Here is a 17559-nt window from a genome sequence, read left to right as displayed (position 1 = left end):
CAGGAGATGAGGCAAGACACCCTGGGAGGAGTGGGAGCACACAGGAGCCCCAGCTCTGCCAAACTGGGTGACTTGGGGCAAATCCCTCGCCTCCCTGTGCCGTGGGTTCCTCACCTCCAACATAGACATATTGATACCTGCCTCACCTACCTAAACGGTTATGTGTGAGGACGCCGGTGAGATAATGTGTCTGATTCAATGTCAGGGGTTCTCATGACTCGGGGCAGAAGGGTTCACGGCAGGTGTCTCATTACCTATGTGACTTATGTAAGGTCCCCATAACCAGCAGACCAGAAAACAGAGGCTGTCACTGAGCAGGTTCTGTTGGAATGGCATACCCCAGGCACTCATGCACGTGTGCACACACATGTGAAACACACACACACATAGGCCTTTGCATTCTTCCTTGATAAACGCTCACTTACTACAAGGGGGAGCTGTGATTCTAGGGATAGGCTGCCCGGGCCTTCGGGTGGGAGGTGCGGCACAACCACCGCTGCAGCCATAGGGCCTTACCTAAGATGACCAAGTTTCTCTCCAAGTTAACAACAACAAACAGAAGGGCTTCAGACGGGGCTTACTCAATTGCTCGTGGTTTGCAATGATTAAGAAAACTAGCCGCCCCCACGCCCTGTACCCTTCTGCAAGGTGGATGGTCTGCTCCGAGAGGCTCTCCTGCCTTCATCTCTCAGGATGGTGGGCTCCATAGTGGGCTGCATGCAGGAGTGAGCAAGGCCATCTCCTGGGGGTGGGAGGAAATAGGAGGATTTCTATTTAGACATTTCTTATCTAAAACGTAAATTGAACTCTAATAATATTTAATATGTGTTTTAACTGTAGTGTATAGTCGATACATAAATGTTCATAATCAAAAAAGTTTGGAGACCACCACCCTGGGCAATTCGTGAGGGCTTTATATCCTATAGAAGCCTGTTTCAGATTGGGTGCTGGGTGAGGGAAGGGAGCCGTGGAGGAGGGGCTGGTGAGCTCTGGGTGCAGAACCGCTTTGGCCCGGTCAGACTCCTGGATGCCACCGGCAGTGTGGACCTTCCTGGCCCCCATGGCCCCCATGGCCCCCCTTCTCCCTGCCCACCGTCTCAGGCCTGCTTAAGCCCCAGCTGAGTTTTAGGACCTTTGGCTGCCATGCTTCCTGCAAGGGAAAAGTGGGCCTGTACGACACTGCCCTCGCCCCTGGCTGGCGGCAGTGTGGCTGGGGTCCCTGTAGCTGCCCTGTATGCTGTGTCACCCCCAGGAGAAAAGTCCCTGGCGGGAGGCGGCCCTCTGCCGGGAGGCTGTTTCCTCAACCAGCCAAGGTAAGAAGTGGGGGATTTCCAGCCCTGTCCATGGGGCTGACTTCAGTACTGGGGGCTCCTCTCCTTTCTCATGCAGCCCAGGCTGGGGTGAGGACAGAAACTCCAGAGTTAGGCATAGTTGTTGGCAAGGGGGTTGGGGGCAGCAGTCAGCTAAGCCCACAAGCCTCCAGCTGCTACTCTCCGCTCTGGAGGGAGCTGAGCCCAGGGCGGAACCCCAGGGCTGCACCTGGGACCAACAGGGACCCAGCCCTGGAAGACCCCGAGAGGCATCTTGGTGGTGGGGGGTGGGAGTGAGGGCTGGAAATCCAGAGCCGCAGTTACTCATGGGCCTGTGGGGAATGACTCAAATCGATGAATGCCCCTGCCTAACCCCAGCCTCCCCTGGTTCTGGTGGTAAGGGGAATGGCAGGTCTAAATCTCACCCTGTAAGGCTCCCCTACTGGCTGGCATTTCCAAGGGTGCTGGAGCGTCAAAGAAAGCAAAGTGGGCCCCTCAGGAGCTGGGAGCCAGGAGCCTCACGTCCCAGTCATCTTGCCCCGAAAGCTTGACCCCCAGGAAAGGGGAGTCTGTGCCTCAGATACTTGCAAGTTTCACTTCATTACCTGGCTTATATGTGTGTGCTGTGTGCACGTGTATGTGCTTTGTGCACATGTACACATGCTTGTAGGCTTGTGTGATCGAGGCATGCCAGGTGGATGAATAGGCAGGGACTCATGCAAGGTCCCTGCGCAGGAGAGTATCTGAGAGATGAAATAATAAATCCAGCCACCATCAAAGCAGGCTAGCAACATGCCATGATAATGTACATGCGTTATCACCAATCGACACAGCAAACAGTCCTCTGAGGAAGCTGTTATTATCTCCCTTTTACAAATCAATAAACGGAGTGAAGCTTAGAGAAGTTAAATGACCAGCCTGAGGTCACACAGTGAGCAAATCCAGGCCAGGATTTGAACCCAGGTCAGCCTAAGGCCAAGCCAGAGATCTCTCTACCAAGCTGTCTCAGCACGGTCCTCCTCAATTACGCTCCACCCGCTCCTTGTCTCTGAGGCCCTGGCTGCCCTGGTCTGAGGTGACAGGCCCTTCCCCGCCTTTTGGCCCTCCCCTCTAGTCAAGGTGGCAAAGCAGAGCCTGTTGAAGGACACGTGGAGCCCAGGACATCGTGCCCAGACCTTCACACAGGAAGCCAATCCCCTGTTCAGAGATGGTCTGGCTGGCCCTGGGCGGGATCAGCTAGGGCTGAGCTGGGGCAGCTGTTTACAGTAAACAGAAAGCTCCTGAGGAAGGAAGGAGGGGAGGGGCTGGGGTCGTCATGGAGACTGGGAGAGCAGCAGGGCCTCAGCCATGATCCACAATGACTGACTGATGATACATCCCTGCCCCTTCCAGAGCCAGAGGAGGCCCAAGGAAGGTCCGCAGGGGGAAGCCTGAGCAGCAGAGGCAGGGGCAGACAGGCCAGGCCTCAGAGCAGTGCCCAGTGAGAACATACTCAACCCTCATTATGTATTTCTACTTATTATTAACAATAACACTACTGTTTATTGAGCTTGGACAGCATGCCTGGTGCTAGGCCCTCGAGAATATGTTTTCTTTAACTCTAGCAATGGCCAGGAGGTGGGTACAATAACAGTCTTTAACTTATAGATAAAGAAATTGAGGTTCAGAAAGATTAAGCCGTTTGTCAAGGTCACACAGCTTGTGACAGAGCAAAAATTTTGGATCAAAAACTCTTTTTACCAAGGCAGGTAGGAGATGAAGTAGCTGGTGAAGCTTTGAGCCCCGCAGCCGGTGGGGAAACTGAGTCCCTTGTGTACTTTCCCAGGCTTCTGGCGTTAGTCAAAGAGATCGCTGGGGACAGAACCTATGTGTTCCAGCCCTAACCACTAGACCACACGGCTTCTCCATGGCTTGAGCTGGGAAGGTCCAAAGAGAAACTCCCTTTCCAGCCCCAGCCTGGAGTGTGGACTCTTCCCCTGCTAACAGGCTGCCCCTGTGGAGGCCAGGCTGGGCCAGGGTGCCGTGGGGGATGCTGGGGGGTTTCTGCCCACACATATGGTTTCCAGATTCCAGGGGATGAAAACGAGGCCCTTAGGGGCGGAAATGGGGGATGTGCGATGACAAATTTAGACTGATTGCTTTAAAAAAAAAAAAGGCCAAGAAACCCTAAAAAATAAAAGCAAAAATTCCGCTAGAAAACCAAAGGGAATTATTCGATTGTGAAACTGATTGCCGTGAGGCGCAGCATGGTTTAATGTGGAACAGTATCAAGGGTTCTTCCAACTTTGCTCAGAGGATGGCGGGAGAGCAGGAGGCTCTGTCTGCTGTTCCTGGCTTCACCGCTGGGCTTTGGGACAGGGACGGAGCCGGGCAGGGCATCTGGGAGGATGTCTGGTGTTCAGGAGCACTTGTTGGAGGGGTTCTCCTGTAAGGCTTGGGCCCTTCAGATAGCTAGACTCCAACAGTTCTGCTGGCTTGTGGCCGAGGGTACCCACTAGCTCACATAGGGAGCTGCCCCAGGGGAGGTCCCAACTGGTCTGTACAGGAGAGCGTGTGAAAGGATGAGCTATAAGGTGGGGGTTTGGGGTATCTCTGAGTCCCAGCCTTAAAGGGAAATAGCTAGGAACAGAAGGTAAAAGAGAGGACAGCTGCCTGGAATTCTGGCCTGCAGCAGGCCTAAGGGGTCAAAGGTCAAGGGGAGGACAAGGGGGACTTCCTGAGGCTCCCAGGAGAGTGCCAGCCAGCCAGCCAGCGAGCCAGGCTGTTGTGCAAGCTCTGGGCTGGACCATGAGGGCAGGCTGGCAGAAGAGCCACGCCTGGCCCAGCCCCCTCAGCCTATCCTATCCATCTCCTGGAGCTGGAGTAGTGCCCACTCTCCTCCAGGAAACCAAGACCCTGTCCCCCAAGGTAGCACCACTGTCCCTCCTCGGTGGCCATATTCTATATGACTGAGGGCTTCCTCTCTCATACCCATCCTGAGCCTCTCTTCCCCAGAATCACCGTCTTTTGAGAAACCAAAAAAACCTTCTCAAGTAAGCCTCTTTCCTCCGATTCCACTTTGGTTCCTGGAGAGGAGATGAGAGTGGTTTGCGAGGGCAGAGCCATGATAGGGCTCACAGGGTCCCAGCGGAATGAGGCTCAGAGTAGAGTGGAAGAGAAGAAAACCGACAGGAAGTGCTTAGGGGCCAGGCCCTGGGCTGACTTTGTAGATGCGCTGCACTCTCTCCTCTAAACTTCACTCGGGTCTCTCGAGATCTATTCTATTTGTTCACATTTTTTTTTTTATTTATTTTTTCCCCCAAAGCCCCAGCAGATAGTTGTATGTCATAGCTGCACATCCTTCTAGTTGCTGTATGTGGGACGCGGCCTCAGCATGGCCAGAGAAGCAGTGCGTCAGTGCGCGCCCGGGATGGAACCCGGGCCGCCAGCAGCGGAGCGCACGCACTTAACCGCTAAGCCACGGGGCCAGCCCTATTTGTTCACATTTTATAGGTGAAGAAGTTGAGGTTCTGAGGGCATGATTAAACTGACAGCTGGTACAGGGTAGAGCAGAGACTTGCACTTGCTCTTTCCAGATCACCTCCCTGTCCCTCAGCTCAACCCACTTTTGCTGGAGATGGAGAGCGAGCGCAAGGGCAGGCCTAAGACAGCGTTTGGTTCCCAGTGGTCATGGGATCACTGCTGAATGATGCTGAATCTCATGGAGAAGGGACGGGATCCTGGATGGAGCCTTGTGTCAACTACCAATTTCTCCTCTTAGATTCAGCATCTGTCAAATCAGGAGGCGGGATTGGCAGTTCAGTGGTTTTCCGACTGGGTTCCTGGGCATCCTGGCATCCCATAGAGATTGGGACGGAGAAGGAAAGGACAGTGAATGGGGGTGTGGGCCCCCACCAGCCCACCTTCCACCACGGAAGCTCAGCATACCAATTTCAGGTATCAGACATCCATGAACGTTTTTATTTGAACAAGGGTCTCAGCACTCTATGGCCTCCATCTGAAGTCTCCGCAGCTCTGACCTTCTGGGAGCCGTGATCTAGGCAGTTGAGCTCCTGGACTGGCGAGAGAAGCCAGAGGATCTGGTGAGGGAAGTGGGGTAGACCATGTCTGGGCTTCTAGCCCTGTGGGAGGAAGCGGGTCGAGGTCAGAGCCATGGGATCAGGACATGGCAGAGGAGGTGAGCTGCAGAATTACAGGGCACCTGCCTCCACACCTGGAAAACACAAACAGACCTTTGGCCATGGCAGCCTGGGAACCAGGAGCAGCACCCACCTTCCAGGGGCCAGCCCAGTGCCCCTTTCTCTTTTTCTGCCAGGCCTGCCGGGGCTTATTCTCAGTGGTTGCTGGTCACCAACCTAGGGCCACCCTAACCTCCCGTGATCTTGTGATTCCTGAGTGCTCAGCTCAAGGGCCTCTTCAAGGCCAAAGCTGAGAAATGGCAAAGCTGTTCAGGGAGAGGAAAGTACCCAGTAAGGGGGCGTTCAGCGAGCAGGGGCTAATCCCCTTGAAAGAAGAACCCTACTTTGTGCCCCTTTTATTGGCCGTCCCAGACTAAAGCTTGCCCGTCTGCCTCAGTTTTCCCTTTTGGAATCCAGACATAAGAATTGTGTCCCTCTCCTAGTGGCTTCCACATGTATAGCTCCCTGAATATCATCATCTCCATGCTCCAGGTGGAGGAGAAAGCTGAGGGCTCCAGCTGCCCAAGAACTAGAACTATCTAGCATCCTCCTTCTATCCCACTGCCCATCCGAGGCCTGCCTCTGACCACCATTCATCCTCAACCTGCTGCATGGCTCTGCCTCGCTCCACATAAGCAAAGCTGCCAGCAGGGTCCTTTGTGGTGCTGCTCCCGTGTGGCACTGCCTAGGGGCCCCACCATGGGGCAACAGATGGACCTATGGTCTCTACAGAACAATGGTAGGGGGAGGGGCCCTGGCATCGCCCGCCCCAAACAGGAAGCGCTGCATGAGCTTCAAAGAACTGGCAGGGCCAAGGGGCTGAGTGGCTGGAGCCAGTGCCAGGACTGGCGGCTGCCTGAAGAGATGCCTGCCAGCCTCAGAATGCCCAGCCTGCAGTGGGGGTGGGGCTGCAGTGGCCAGGGCAGCTGGGTCTCTGGCAGAGAATGCCTTGCCCCCTCAGTGCAGCAGCCTCTGACCTGAGACAGGCTGAGGGAAGGGGGCTCAGACACCAGGCTATTTCCTGGCCCTGCTGCCACTCGCCAGCGGGGCTGCAGGTTCTTTCCCAGGCCACAGCGGGTCTGGCCCTCCAGCAAGTAACCATGAGGGGCAGGGCTGGCACCAAGCCTGCCGCCCACTCCCTGCCTCCTGCTCCCAGCTGCTCTGCTCAGAGCCTTTTCCTCTCCACTTCCTGTTCACACAGGGGGGGGCGGGAAGTGGAGGGAGGAAGTTGGGGGGAGGCGTGTAGGGGGGACCCATTGAATAAAAGGAATTAACCGTTTCCCTCCTCTGACCTCTGGGAATTTCCGCCTGTGAAAGTGTCTCGAAGAATCTGCAGAGCTGGGGGAGTGGGGAGGAGGTGTGCCCCTCTTGGCCCCCTCTCTCTCCCCCGGTGGTGGTGAGGCCAGATAATTCCCTCTGGGCTCCCTAACCTTTTGTTTCCCTGGCGCCAGGGGGGCAGCGCCAAGGGCAGCCTGGAGGCTGGTGGCCTCGGAGCCCCCTCCCAACCAATGGGGTCGGTGCGGGCCGGCCCGCGACCCGGGCCCCAGGGTGGTGGGGGTGGGGTAGGAACTGCGAGAATTGGTGGTCCCGGGGGGAATGAGCTCACACCCAGGCTGGCCAGGCTCTGAGCCCCGCGGCCTCCCTGCCAGGGCTGGTGCCCTTGGCCAGTCTGCCTTGGGGACAGAAGGGAGGGCGGCCAGGCAGCAAGTTGAGCCTCAGACACCGAGCCGGCACACCCTCCGCTGGCCACTCCCCCTCGAGCTGTGGAAGGGAGCTGGGGATTCGGGAAGCCAGTAGACAGCGCCCTCTAGTGCCCGCTGCCCACTTGGCCGGGCGACCCCCCAGGGCCCTCTCAAGGGCGGGCCTCAGGAAGCACCTGCTCCCCAGGACTAGTGGCCGCCCTGCGTCTCCCCCAGGTGGCTTCCTTGTTTACAGGCCTCCTGCCCTGATCCCAGCGTCACTGCCTGTGGCCACTCCTCCTATTTCCAGTGACGGCTCCAGGAGCAGCTCATTCATCTTGGCCCCTGCCCACGCAGCTGCTCCCCCCCCCTTCTGGCCCTCCCCCAGGCTTAGGGCCAAGGCCCTGAGGGCCTTCTAGCTCCCCTCCATTCCAGGCCTTGCTTGGTTTCCAAGGATCTAAGAGCTGTGGTTTCCCGTTGCCCTGACTCAACGGAACCCCATTCTGTCATTGCCAGGGAAGCCTGGGGCCTTTTTCCAGGAAAGAGGAAGGCTTAGGGCAGATGGGCAGGCTTAGGAGAGGACAGAAGGGGCAGGGGCGTCCCAGGCTGTCTTAGCCAAGTCCTCTGGGAGGAGGGAGCAATAGGGCAGTGTTTGTTTAACTAACATGTATTAGGCATCCATTATGTGCAAAGACAGAAGCCCCAAGCTGTTCTAAGTAAGCAAGTGACTACACCAGCAGCAGGCCAAGGTTTATACCTAATACTCACTGACAGCGGAGAACAGTTCCCTGAGCCCTCTACTGGGCGTGTGAGGGGAGCCTAAGCCACACGGGGAGAGGAAGGGAGCAGGAGCCCTCCAAATCTTCCTGGAACAGTGGAAAGGAAGCAGGATTAGAATGCCCTCTACCCACCCAAAGGGACCCCCCCCCCCACATTTGCTTCTACTCTTGCTTCTGGAGGAAGATGGGGTGTCTGAGGCTTATCAAAGATGGGCAGCTTCCAGCTCTCTCCGTTGGCAGAGCCCATGAAGAGACCCTGTTCTAGTGGCTGGGGAACACGGCAGGGCAAGATTCCACCAGGACTGCAGGAGACAAAAGTCTTGGAAGAGGATTAAGTAGGCTGCAGTCACCAGCCTGGTGCCTGACCCCAGCCTGATTCCAGGAACACTCGTTATTTTGTTTCAGCCTGGGCAGCTGATAGACCACACCCAGAGAGCCAGGCAGTGGACTCTGAACACCAGTCCACAGTGCAAAGGGTGTGCAGCTGATGTCACAGGAAGGTCCGTGCTCCACAACTCCCTAGGGCTTAGCCTCCAGCTACAACTAAAGAAGTGTAATCTTGGGGGAGGGGCAGGTCACTGGAGCAAGATGGGGAGAAAACATACGTGCCAAATGCCATGGATGGTGACAGTGGCAGTCTCAGCTCCATGCTGGACCTCAACATTAAATGCCAGAGAGTGGAAGGGCAGTATCAAAGCCAGGCAGAAGCTGGGAATGCAGGCATCTGAGCAAGCAAAATCTAGCATGCACAAGGGGTAGTGGAGAGAGGAAGAATGAGGGGCTTAGATTCACGGTTAGGCAGCAGAGACTCCCAGAAAATTCTCGGGACAACTACGGAGGGAACAGACTGAGGAAGCTTTAGTGGAGACAGTGACTTCAGAAATCAGCGCCCCCAGCTGCCTGACTGCAGAAGATTCTGTGGGGAGCAGCACCACCTGCTGGCCAAAGGGAAGAACAGTCTGTACCCCGAGACAGGATGATGGGCTGTAATTCCCAACTGAAGCCTGGAGTCAGAGGATAATGGAGGGACGAGGAAGCAAGCAGAAAATGGCAAAATCGTCATGTCACATCTCCAGGTGAAGGAGTGAGGGCGAAGGTTTGAAAGCATGCAGAGCCCTGGCAGCCTCCCTGTGGCACCCCAGTCCTGCCTGGGACCACTCACATACCTCTCAGCCCAGCATCAACACAAAGCCGTCAACTCGAGAGGCACCAGTGCAGCGCAGTTTAATGCTCTCCACCCCCATCGCCATCTCCCACTGTCCTCCATGAGGCCCTTGGTCCCAGGGCACCCCTTGCACCGGAGCCCCAGACAGTCTGCACAAGAACACAGCCACCATCGGCACCACCTTTCCCACTGCCAATGCCTAGGACTCAGAGGGGCTGTCTTTTTGCTTCTGGGACCTAGAGGGCAGACACCTCTGAGGGAGAAGAGCCAGAGTGAAAAGGAAGAATGGTACTCTCGCTCCAGAAGGTGAACAGGATGCATGTGGGGAGTGAAAAGGAACAGAGAGCTGTTAGATGCAGGGGGAACAGTAACGGGGTCAGAATTCTGACTTCTCCAGGCTCAGGCCCTCTACTGGGAGGCAGGCTGATGGCCTGGCATAACAGTAGCTCTAAGGCGGCTCTGAACAGCATGGGCAGCCGGCAGAATGCACTCACAGCTGACACCTTGAGGGCAACAGCTCTAATTCTACTCCCTCAACACAGTCATGGCCCAGCAGTCTGCAGATGACTGAGCACAGACTACGGTATGGCCCTCCCAAGAGGGGGCAAGTAGCTACGCCCGACTGTCAGCCCACCCATCAGGGGCAACACCCTCCTACAGCCAACTGAGGTGCTCCTCCTCGTAGCGCTGGGGGTCGATGAAGGGCCGGTCGATGGAGCGGATCATCAGCTCCCCACAGTACACACACTCAGCAGCCACCAGTTCATCCAGGTCAGCCTTGAGCTGTTCCCGGCTGGGCCCCCCAGCGGCAGCCCCACCCTCTGCCTCCTTCGCCCGGGCAGAGCCCTTGGCAGGGGGTGGAGCAGCCCCCAGCTTTCGCTGCAGCTCCTCGAGCCGGGCCTGCTTGTAGGCCGGCAGGCCAGGCCGCACTGCCTGCAGCAGGCAGTCAGCATGGAACATGTGACCACAGAGGAAGAGGTAAAAGGGACGGTTGAGCAGGGGGAAGTCACAGGTGGCACACTTATCCTGGGGCTCCACAGTGCCGTAGCGGCCCCGCAGCTCCTGCAGGTCTCGCCGGATGCGCTGGGCGCTGGCTGTGGCCTCCTCCATCTCCCGCTGCAGCTCCTGGATGTGGTGGTTGTAGGCTTTAAGCGAGCTGCAGATCGCCTCCTTAAAGTGGTCGATGGTGACAAAGTCCGGAAAGAAGGGCAGCACATCTTCAATCTTGAGCAGGGGGCAGCTGGCCAGGCAGGCCATGGCCGTCTGCACATCTTCCTCCTCCTGCACCACATGCCGTGCAATCTTCAGCCACAGCTTCTTGCGCAGTTCCTCATCTTCCTCAGGCAAGTCAGCACACTGTTTAGCCAGGTCCACGTCCACCTGTGGGGAGACCATGAGTGTTGGGGTCAAGCCCCTCCCACCCAGGATGGAGACTGGGAGAGACAGAGGCCCGGGAGAACCTGGGCCTGGGGAGAGGCCCCAGTGCACGATTCCAGCACCCCTGGCAGCAAGAGAGGTGGGGCTTCTGGGGGCCAGGAGAGGAACCTGTCTCTGTAATGGGCCTGTCCCTGTCACAGCTTTGTAAAAGCTACTTATGATGGGGGGGCTTCAATTTTAATGAGTTTAAAAATCACCTGGGTGGGCCAGCCCCGTGGCTTAGCGGTTAAGTGCGTGCACTCCGCTACTGGTGGCCCGGGTTCGGATCCCGGGCGCACACCAATGCACTGTTTCTCCGGCCATGCTGAGGCCACGTCCCACATACAGCAACTAGAAGGATGTGCAACTATGACATACAACTATCTACTGGGGCTTTGGGGGAAAAAAAAAGGAGGACGATTGGCAATAGATGTTAGCTCAGAGCCGGTCTTCCTCAGCAAAAAGAGGAGGATTAGCATGGATGTTAGCTCAGGGCTGATCTTCCTCACAAAAAATAAAAATAAAAAATAAAAAAATAAAATAAAAATCACCCGGCGAACATAGCCAAAATACAGATTTTTGGACCCTACCCTCAGACACTCTGATTCAGTAAGTCCTGGGTTCCGACCCAGGAATTCACATTTTACATAGCACTTTATGTGATCCTGAGGCAGGTGATAATTCATGATTTGAGAAACATTAACTCAGCACCTTCCTCTTCTGCAGTTGTGACCATATTGCAATAACTAGCATGTATGTAGAACTTACCTATGTACCAGGCACTGTTCTGAGTGCTTTTCATATACAGTACTTTAATCAACACTCTGAGTTAAGTACTATAATATTACCCCCATTTTGCGGCTGAATAATCGGAAGCACAGAGAGGTTCAGAAACTAGCCTGAGGTCACACAGCTTGGATAAGTGGCAGAACCACAGTTCAAACCCTGACTTCAGAGTTCATGTTCTTAACCTCTATACCACAGCACTTCTCTGCAAGGGAAGCCAGTACCTGCTAGCCACAGCACCCCCCCAACCCTTCAGCATCTGAAGCTACTGCTCTCCAGGCCCCTCTCCTGGATGGGGTCAAGACTCATTGGCTCACCTGAAGGGCCAGATCCACAGCCTCCTCATACAGCTCCAGGACCTTGTAGACGTGGACACATGCGCGGTGGTGGCCGTGCTCAGCGCAGAGCCGCAGTGCATACTTGAGGTCATAATGCACCCGGTGTGGGCTGGCCCCGGCCTGCTCGAGGTAGGCCAGCAGAGAGGCTGGCTGGCCTCGGGCATACAGCGACAGCAGGTAATTGTGAATGGCCTGTTCAGTCTCCCCCAGCACGTTCACGCAGAACTCCATGTAGCGGATGGCCTGGCTCACCTGCTGGGCCTCACCACCCTGGCTATAGTTTACCAGGGCAGGGATGAGCTGCCGGGCATCCAGCCGGCTGCCCAGCTCAATCCAGGCGTCCACCAGCTGGCGGGGAATGTGACGGATGAGGATGGGCGAGAACTTGTAGAAGAGCTGGGGGTCACGGTGGCGGGCAAGCACGGCCAGGGCCTCTTCGTAGGCCTCATGCTGGCAGTGGTAGGCCACCACCCGCTCGTAGTCCTGCATGATCACAGCAAAGTACACCATGTGTTCCGTGTCTCCATGGCTGGCAAGCAGCTCGTGGATGGAGGCCCGGCTGGCGAATAGCCACTCCTTGTGGCGGGGGCTGCTGAGGAAGGCCCGAAAGCGCTCCCGTGTTTCCCGGTAGAGGTTCAGGGCTTCCGGATCACCCTGCAGAGCCCCGAGCCGGCTCAAGTAGAGCTCCGTGAGCCAAGTGGTAAGCAGCGTGGCCTGGGTACGCTCAGCTGGCTTCAAACTGGCCAGTTTCCGCTGCAGGAACTCAGCCAGGGCCTCCTCCTGTCGGGCCTCTAAGAACTTGAGGGCAATCTCCTCAAAGTAGCTCTGGGTGAGGGCGTAGCAGCGCGCGCTCTCCAGGTAACGACGCTGGTGGAAGCAGAAATCAGCCTCCCGGGCCAGGACCGTGTCCAGGCAGTCAGGCCGCTCTCGACAATACTCTTTGGCCAGGTCGAAGCGGTTCATGTCCAGGTACGTGCGCCAAACATCCCGGGCCTCCCGCTGCACGTGGTAGCGGAAGACAGCCCGCTCGGTGTAGGCCCACAGGTGGCCTGTGGAGGAGTCCTTCACCATGTGCTTCAGCGGCCCGAACTTCTCCAGGAAGTGGTCTCGCAGCACCACCTGCCCCGTCAGCGTGCACACCGCCTCCACCCGGTCCGCCAGCAGCAGCAGGAAGTGGAACTGGGTGAGGACGACGGCCAGGGGCGGGCTGGCCCCAGGGCCTACCCCCTCTGGGTACTCCCAGACTCGCTCCTCGCTCAGCAAGGAGTCAGGACGCCCACAGTCCAATGCCCCATACAGCACGCCATCCCCCATCATCCAGGCGAAGGCCCGGGGTGCAGAGCGCAACTTGGGGGTATAGAAGGCCAACTCACTGTAGCCCAGACTGCTGGGGAACTCACGGAAAGGGGGCGGGTGGTCAGCATAGGCAGCAAAGAGCCCCGAGAAGCCCTGGGCCTCAGCTCCCTCTGCTGCTCGGCCTATGAACTGGAAGAGGCGCTGCCGAGTGGTGGCGATGACAAAGCCACGGCCATCAGGGCCCCGCTCGGCCTCAAGGGAGCACACAGGTGCTGGACCCCCTTCTTCATTTAGCACGTACAGTGGACGGAAGTAGAGATCCGGGGCAGGGCCGAAAAGCCCACCCTCACTGGCTGAGAGCTCTGCTTCGAAGATCTGGCCTTGGGCAGTGCCAACCAGGATGGGGCCTGTGCTGCTCTCTGTGCCCAGTGCCTTGTTCCAGCCCACACTCTCCACCAGCTGCCCCTTCCAGCGTGCCAGGGGCCGTACCTTCTGTCCATTACGGTTCACATAGAGGACCTCAGTGCTGCTCAGAGCAATCAGCAGGTGAGAGCCTGGAGGGGGAGGGAGCATGGCACCCTAGAGGATGCTGCCATTCCCACCCTCAGCCTCCCCCTTGCCCCCCTCACGCTCAGATCCCACCCACCCAGGCAGTGACTTACCCTCAGCCCCACTCTCCTCATCCCCCCCAGCTCAGATCTCCACCACCACTTACCGGTATGGTCCAGGAACATCTTGTGAACTTTGGCATCATCCTTGCGCCCCAGCTCCACATGGTTGGGTTCGTTTGCTTTGCCCAAGTCAATGCTATTAGGACGAGAGGCACAGCATCACTCCAGAGGAAGGACAGACCTCTATATAATCTAATGAAAGCCACAGCCTTTCTTTCCTGAAATCTACACATACATATACAATTGTGAATACAATCCCAAGTGAACTCTGAAACACATATAGGGTCCTACTTAAGAGCCCTCAGCTCTGAGAATTCCCCACTTCAATTTGAGAAGTCACTAAGTAGAAATCTTTTCCCTCTGCTCCATAGATCTCCAGTGCAGCTGGGAAGATGGGCCGGGGTACCCCAGATCGCTGGGGTAAAAAGGGAACAGTGAATAGTAGCTGACGGTTACTGAGCACTTTCTATACACCACGCCAAGAGCTTAATCTAGTATTATCTCAATTAATCTTCACAATAACCTCGAGGGGTGCTGCTGTTTAAAGCATATTTTCCTTATTAAATCCTTTTCAAATTACATGCTCATTCTAACTCAAGAATCAACGTAAAAAGATGTATAAAGAAAAAGTTAATAATTTTCTTCTCAAACCCCTGTCATTCCCAATGAAGAAAACAGATGTTAACATCTTTCTCCATGCTCATAACATACAGTTGTTTTGTCACTGTTTTTACAAAAATGCCTTCATATTATATATATGTGTGTGTATGATAATTTATAACTTGCTTTTCTCACTTAATGATATTTTGTGAACATTCCACTGGTCAACAGATACAGCTCTAACTCACTGTTTTAATAACTGCATAATATTCCCTTTTATGGGTGAACCATAATTTAATCACCATTTTCCTGTTGATGGGCATTCAGGTTGGGTCTAGTTTTTCCTACCACAAATAATGCTGCAATCAATCTCCTTGTATCTGTATCCTTGCAAATTGGTACTTTTCTTTTTATAGTTATGTGTTCCCCAAAGTGGGACTGCTGGGTCAAAGTTAGAGATATTTTAAATTTTGATAGACATTGCCAGATTACTTTTCCAAAAGATGGTGGCAATTTATACTCTCACCAGCAATGTATGAGAGTATATTTCTTTGTATCTTTACCAGCACCATACATTAGTTTTTAATTTTTGCCAATCTCATAGGTTAAAAAAATGGTATCTGTTTTTTTAATTTGCATTTCCCAGAGATTGAAAATATTTTCAGATGTTTACTGGAAATTTGAAGTTCCTTTTCTGTGAACTGCTTGTTTATATTCTTTGCCCTCCCTTTTCTACTAAATTGTCTTTTTCTTATTAATTTGTAAGGGCTTTTTAAGGAACAAGGATGTAAATCTTTACTCATATGTGAAACAGACATTTTCTCACCATCTTTTGTCTTGACCTAATTCATAGTGCTTTTTTAAAAAATTTTGTCATAAAATTACTATGTAGTCAAATATATCTATCTTTTTTCCCTGTGGCTTCTGGATTTTTTAGCTCGAGTAAGAAGGTCTCCCTTCAGCCCAAGAACATAGAAATTAAATGTTCTTTTAATATTCACATTATTTTCTATATTTAAATAATTATTCCACCTAGAAATCATTTTTGTGATAAGAAGCTTAGCTCTGTTTTACCCAGATGATTATTCTGGATAAACAATTTTGCTGACACCTCTGTCATATATTATTTCCATTTATTTATTTTTATTTCCAGTTTTATTGAGATATAATTTCCATTACACTGGATTTATTTCAGGACTCTATAGACAGTTCCACTGATCTATGTGACTAACTCGTGGGATGGTACTATCTTTAACAGATGACAGGACACATTTAAAGAGATTAGGTGACTTGCTCAAGATTCCATAGCTGGTAAATGGTAGAGCTGGGATCTAAATCCAGGTCTATCTTAATTCTTTACTACTACACTATATTGGTTCTCTTTAGGAAGGGATAGGGTATTTCCTGAAAATTCCATGTCCACTGCTTCACCAGCCCAGAGTGGAAGAAAGGCCCCAGTTAAGTCCCAAAACACCACCAATCCACTCCCTACTCCTAAACCTTGTGGGCCTTCAGTTACCGGAGCAGTGTATCCTTGCCCAGGCTCATGCAGAGCTGATTGCAGGAGACGACAAGACTGGTGATACGCTCAGAAGGGGTAAAGTCAATGCGCTGCTTCGTGAAGATGGGCACCTCTTTCTCTAGCTGGGCGTTCACATACCCTGCAGGTGAAGAGCAAAGAAAGGGTTTGCTATGGGAGGGACCAAGGAAGGGCAAGGAGAGGCAACCAAAAAACAGGGCTCCTCTCCACTTTCCCAACATACTCCTACCCCAGGACCTTGGTTAACAAACAGTTTAATATCAAGATATCAAGTAGTTTGCTAATCACCTCCACATTAGGGGTCCTGGGCTCTTCTCACACTTCTGACAGCAGGGAGGGGTTGATTCTTTTAGCCCTTGGGATGCTGTCACACCATGCTGCACCTGCTCCCATTGGCAATGGGGGAAGGGGTTGGGTGTTCTCCCTTATCAGTCTTTGGCCCAACAACCCCAGCTCAACTCAAGTCTAGTTCTACTCTCTCCCCTCCTCCCTGCCCATGCAGTAATGCTCTCAGCGAGTCTCCAGGAGAATGAGGGCCGAGGGAGCCCTGGGGACCCTCCCATCACTTGGTTAACAAACTGCAGCTGCTCTTGCTCCAGCCTTAATTCTCATTACCATCGCTCAAAATATCCCAGCACTTCACACTCCTCTGCCAACTCTACTACTTTCTACCAAAATTTCCCTTCAACTCCAGGCTGCACCCAGCTTTAGCAAAGGCCTAAAATATTTCATTTTTCCCTGTTCAGTGACCAAGTTCCCTCCAGGACCATCCCCCTTCCCCTACAATATTCCCCTTTCACTAGTTTCTTTGCCCACTCTCTACCTCCCACCTCCAGAAGGGTCTGGTGGGAAAAGCACAGAATCAAGTGAGGCCTGGAACCTATTCTCAGTTCTCCCAACTGCGGCCCTGCAGGCAAGTCACTTCCTTATCTGGGTCCCAGTTCCCTCTTAGAAGGATCCTAGTGGTAGGGCCTCGATCACGCGACTGCTCTTGCTGCTCTTCCAAACATCGACCACCCACAGAACCTGAGGAGAATCAGGGGCCTAGCCCCGGACTGCACGTGAAGAAGGTGAACCAAGCTTTTGGAGCCACCCTCCCCGTTCCTCCCCCGCAGGTGCCAGGCGGGCCGAGAGGGGCAGCGGCGCCCTACCCTCCCTTACCTGAGTGGGGGATGCCCACGCTGGGGCAGCCAGGCTGCAAGACGGCTGAGCGGGACAGAGAGTCCTCGTATTCATCCAGGATGGACGCCATGGCGCCCGGCTTCCGGGCCCGCCGTCCCGGGCCCAGAGATTACAATAGGGCTCCCCCCAAGGATCCCCGTCGCCCCGGAGTGGAAGCTGCCACTCCCCAGCCTCGACAGGGATCTGACAGATCCTGGCAATCCGCCGCCGACTCCTCCCCTTTAAACCCCTGAGGATCTTCTCGCTCTCGCCTTATATAACGAGAAGACCAGGGAGCCCTCCCCCTTGAATATGGCGCAGTCCTGCACCCCACTCCCTCCCCCGAGAGACCACCGGCTCCCTTGTGCCGATCCCAGGCGCCCCCAGCCTCGCCCCGGCAGCTCAGCTGACTCCCGCCCCTGGGACGCGCGCCTATAACGTCACTTCCGGGTTCTCAGACCACCACCCCCCGCCCTCCGGTCCCCCCGCCACGTACGCTCGTGCGGGAACGTCGCCCGGCAGGCCACCGGGCGGCTCGGCAAGGCCTGGCGGGGCGGGGCCAGGGCCCGGCCGGCCCTTGCTGGCGGGAGCCGGGAGCGCAGCGGCAGTCCTCGGCCTGGGGGCGGAGCCCAGGACGCGT

At 54.8% G+C, this 17559-nt stretch overlaps 1 protein-coding gene across 1 annotated transcript; it reads right to left on the bottom strand.

Moving 5' to 3' along the window:
* Nucleotides 1-9145: 9145 nt before the first annotated feature.
* VPS18 (VPS18 core subunit of CORVET and HOPS complexes) lies at nt 9146-17301 on the bottom strand. Its single transcript, XM_004421430.2, has 5 exons — nt 16920-17301; nt 15738-15879; nt 13663-13754; nt 11631-13501; nt 9146-10491 (listed from the first exon to the last, which is right to left on the bottom strand). The coding sequence occupies exons 1-5, from the start codon at nt 17008-17010 to the stop codon at nt 9766-9768; spliced, it is 2922 nt and encodes a 973-aa protein (XP_004421487.1). The 5' UTR covers nt 17011-17301; the 3' UTR covers nt 9146-9765.
* Nucleotides 17302-17559: the final 258 nt, after the last annotated feature.

Source organism: Ceratotherium simum, chromosome 3 (genome assembly GCF_057802395.1).
Source record: "Ceratotherium simum simum isolate JZ-2026a chromosome 3, ASM5780239v1, whole genome shotgun sequence".
Taxonomy (NCBI): domain Eukaryota; kingdom Metazoa; phylum Chordata; class Mammalia; order Perissodactyla; family Rhinocerotidae; genus Ceratotherium; species Ceratotherium simum.
This window is presented reverse-complemented; position numbering and strand designations above follow the sequence as displayed.

Excerpts from the sequence above, each read along its gene's own strand:
- VPS18 (XM_004421430.2), bottom strand. The coding sequence starts at position 17,010 with ATGGCGTCCATCCTGGATGAATACGAGGACTCTCTGTCCCGCTCAGCC. Across the intron at positions 13,755-15,737 it reads GGCAAGGATACACTGCTCCG|CATTGACTTGGGCAAAGCAA; the intron begins GTAACTGAAGGC and ends TCGTCCTAATAG. Across the intron at positions 10,492-11,630 it reads CTGTGGATCTGGCCCTTCAG|GTGGACGTGGACCTGGCTAA; the intron begins GTGAGCCAATGA and ends GTCTCCCCACAG.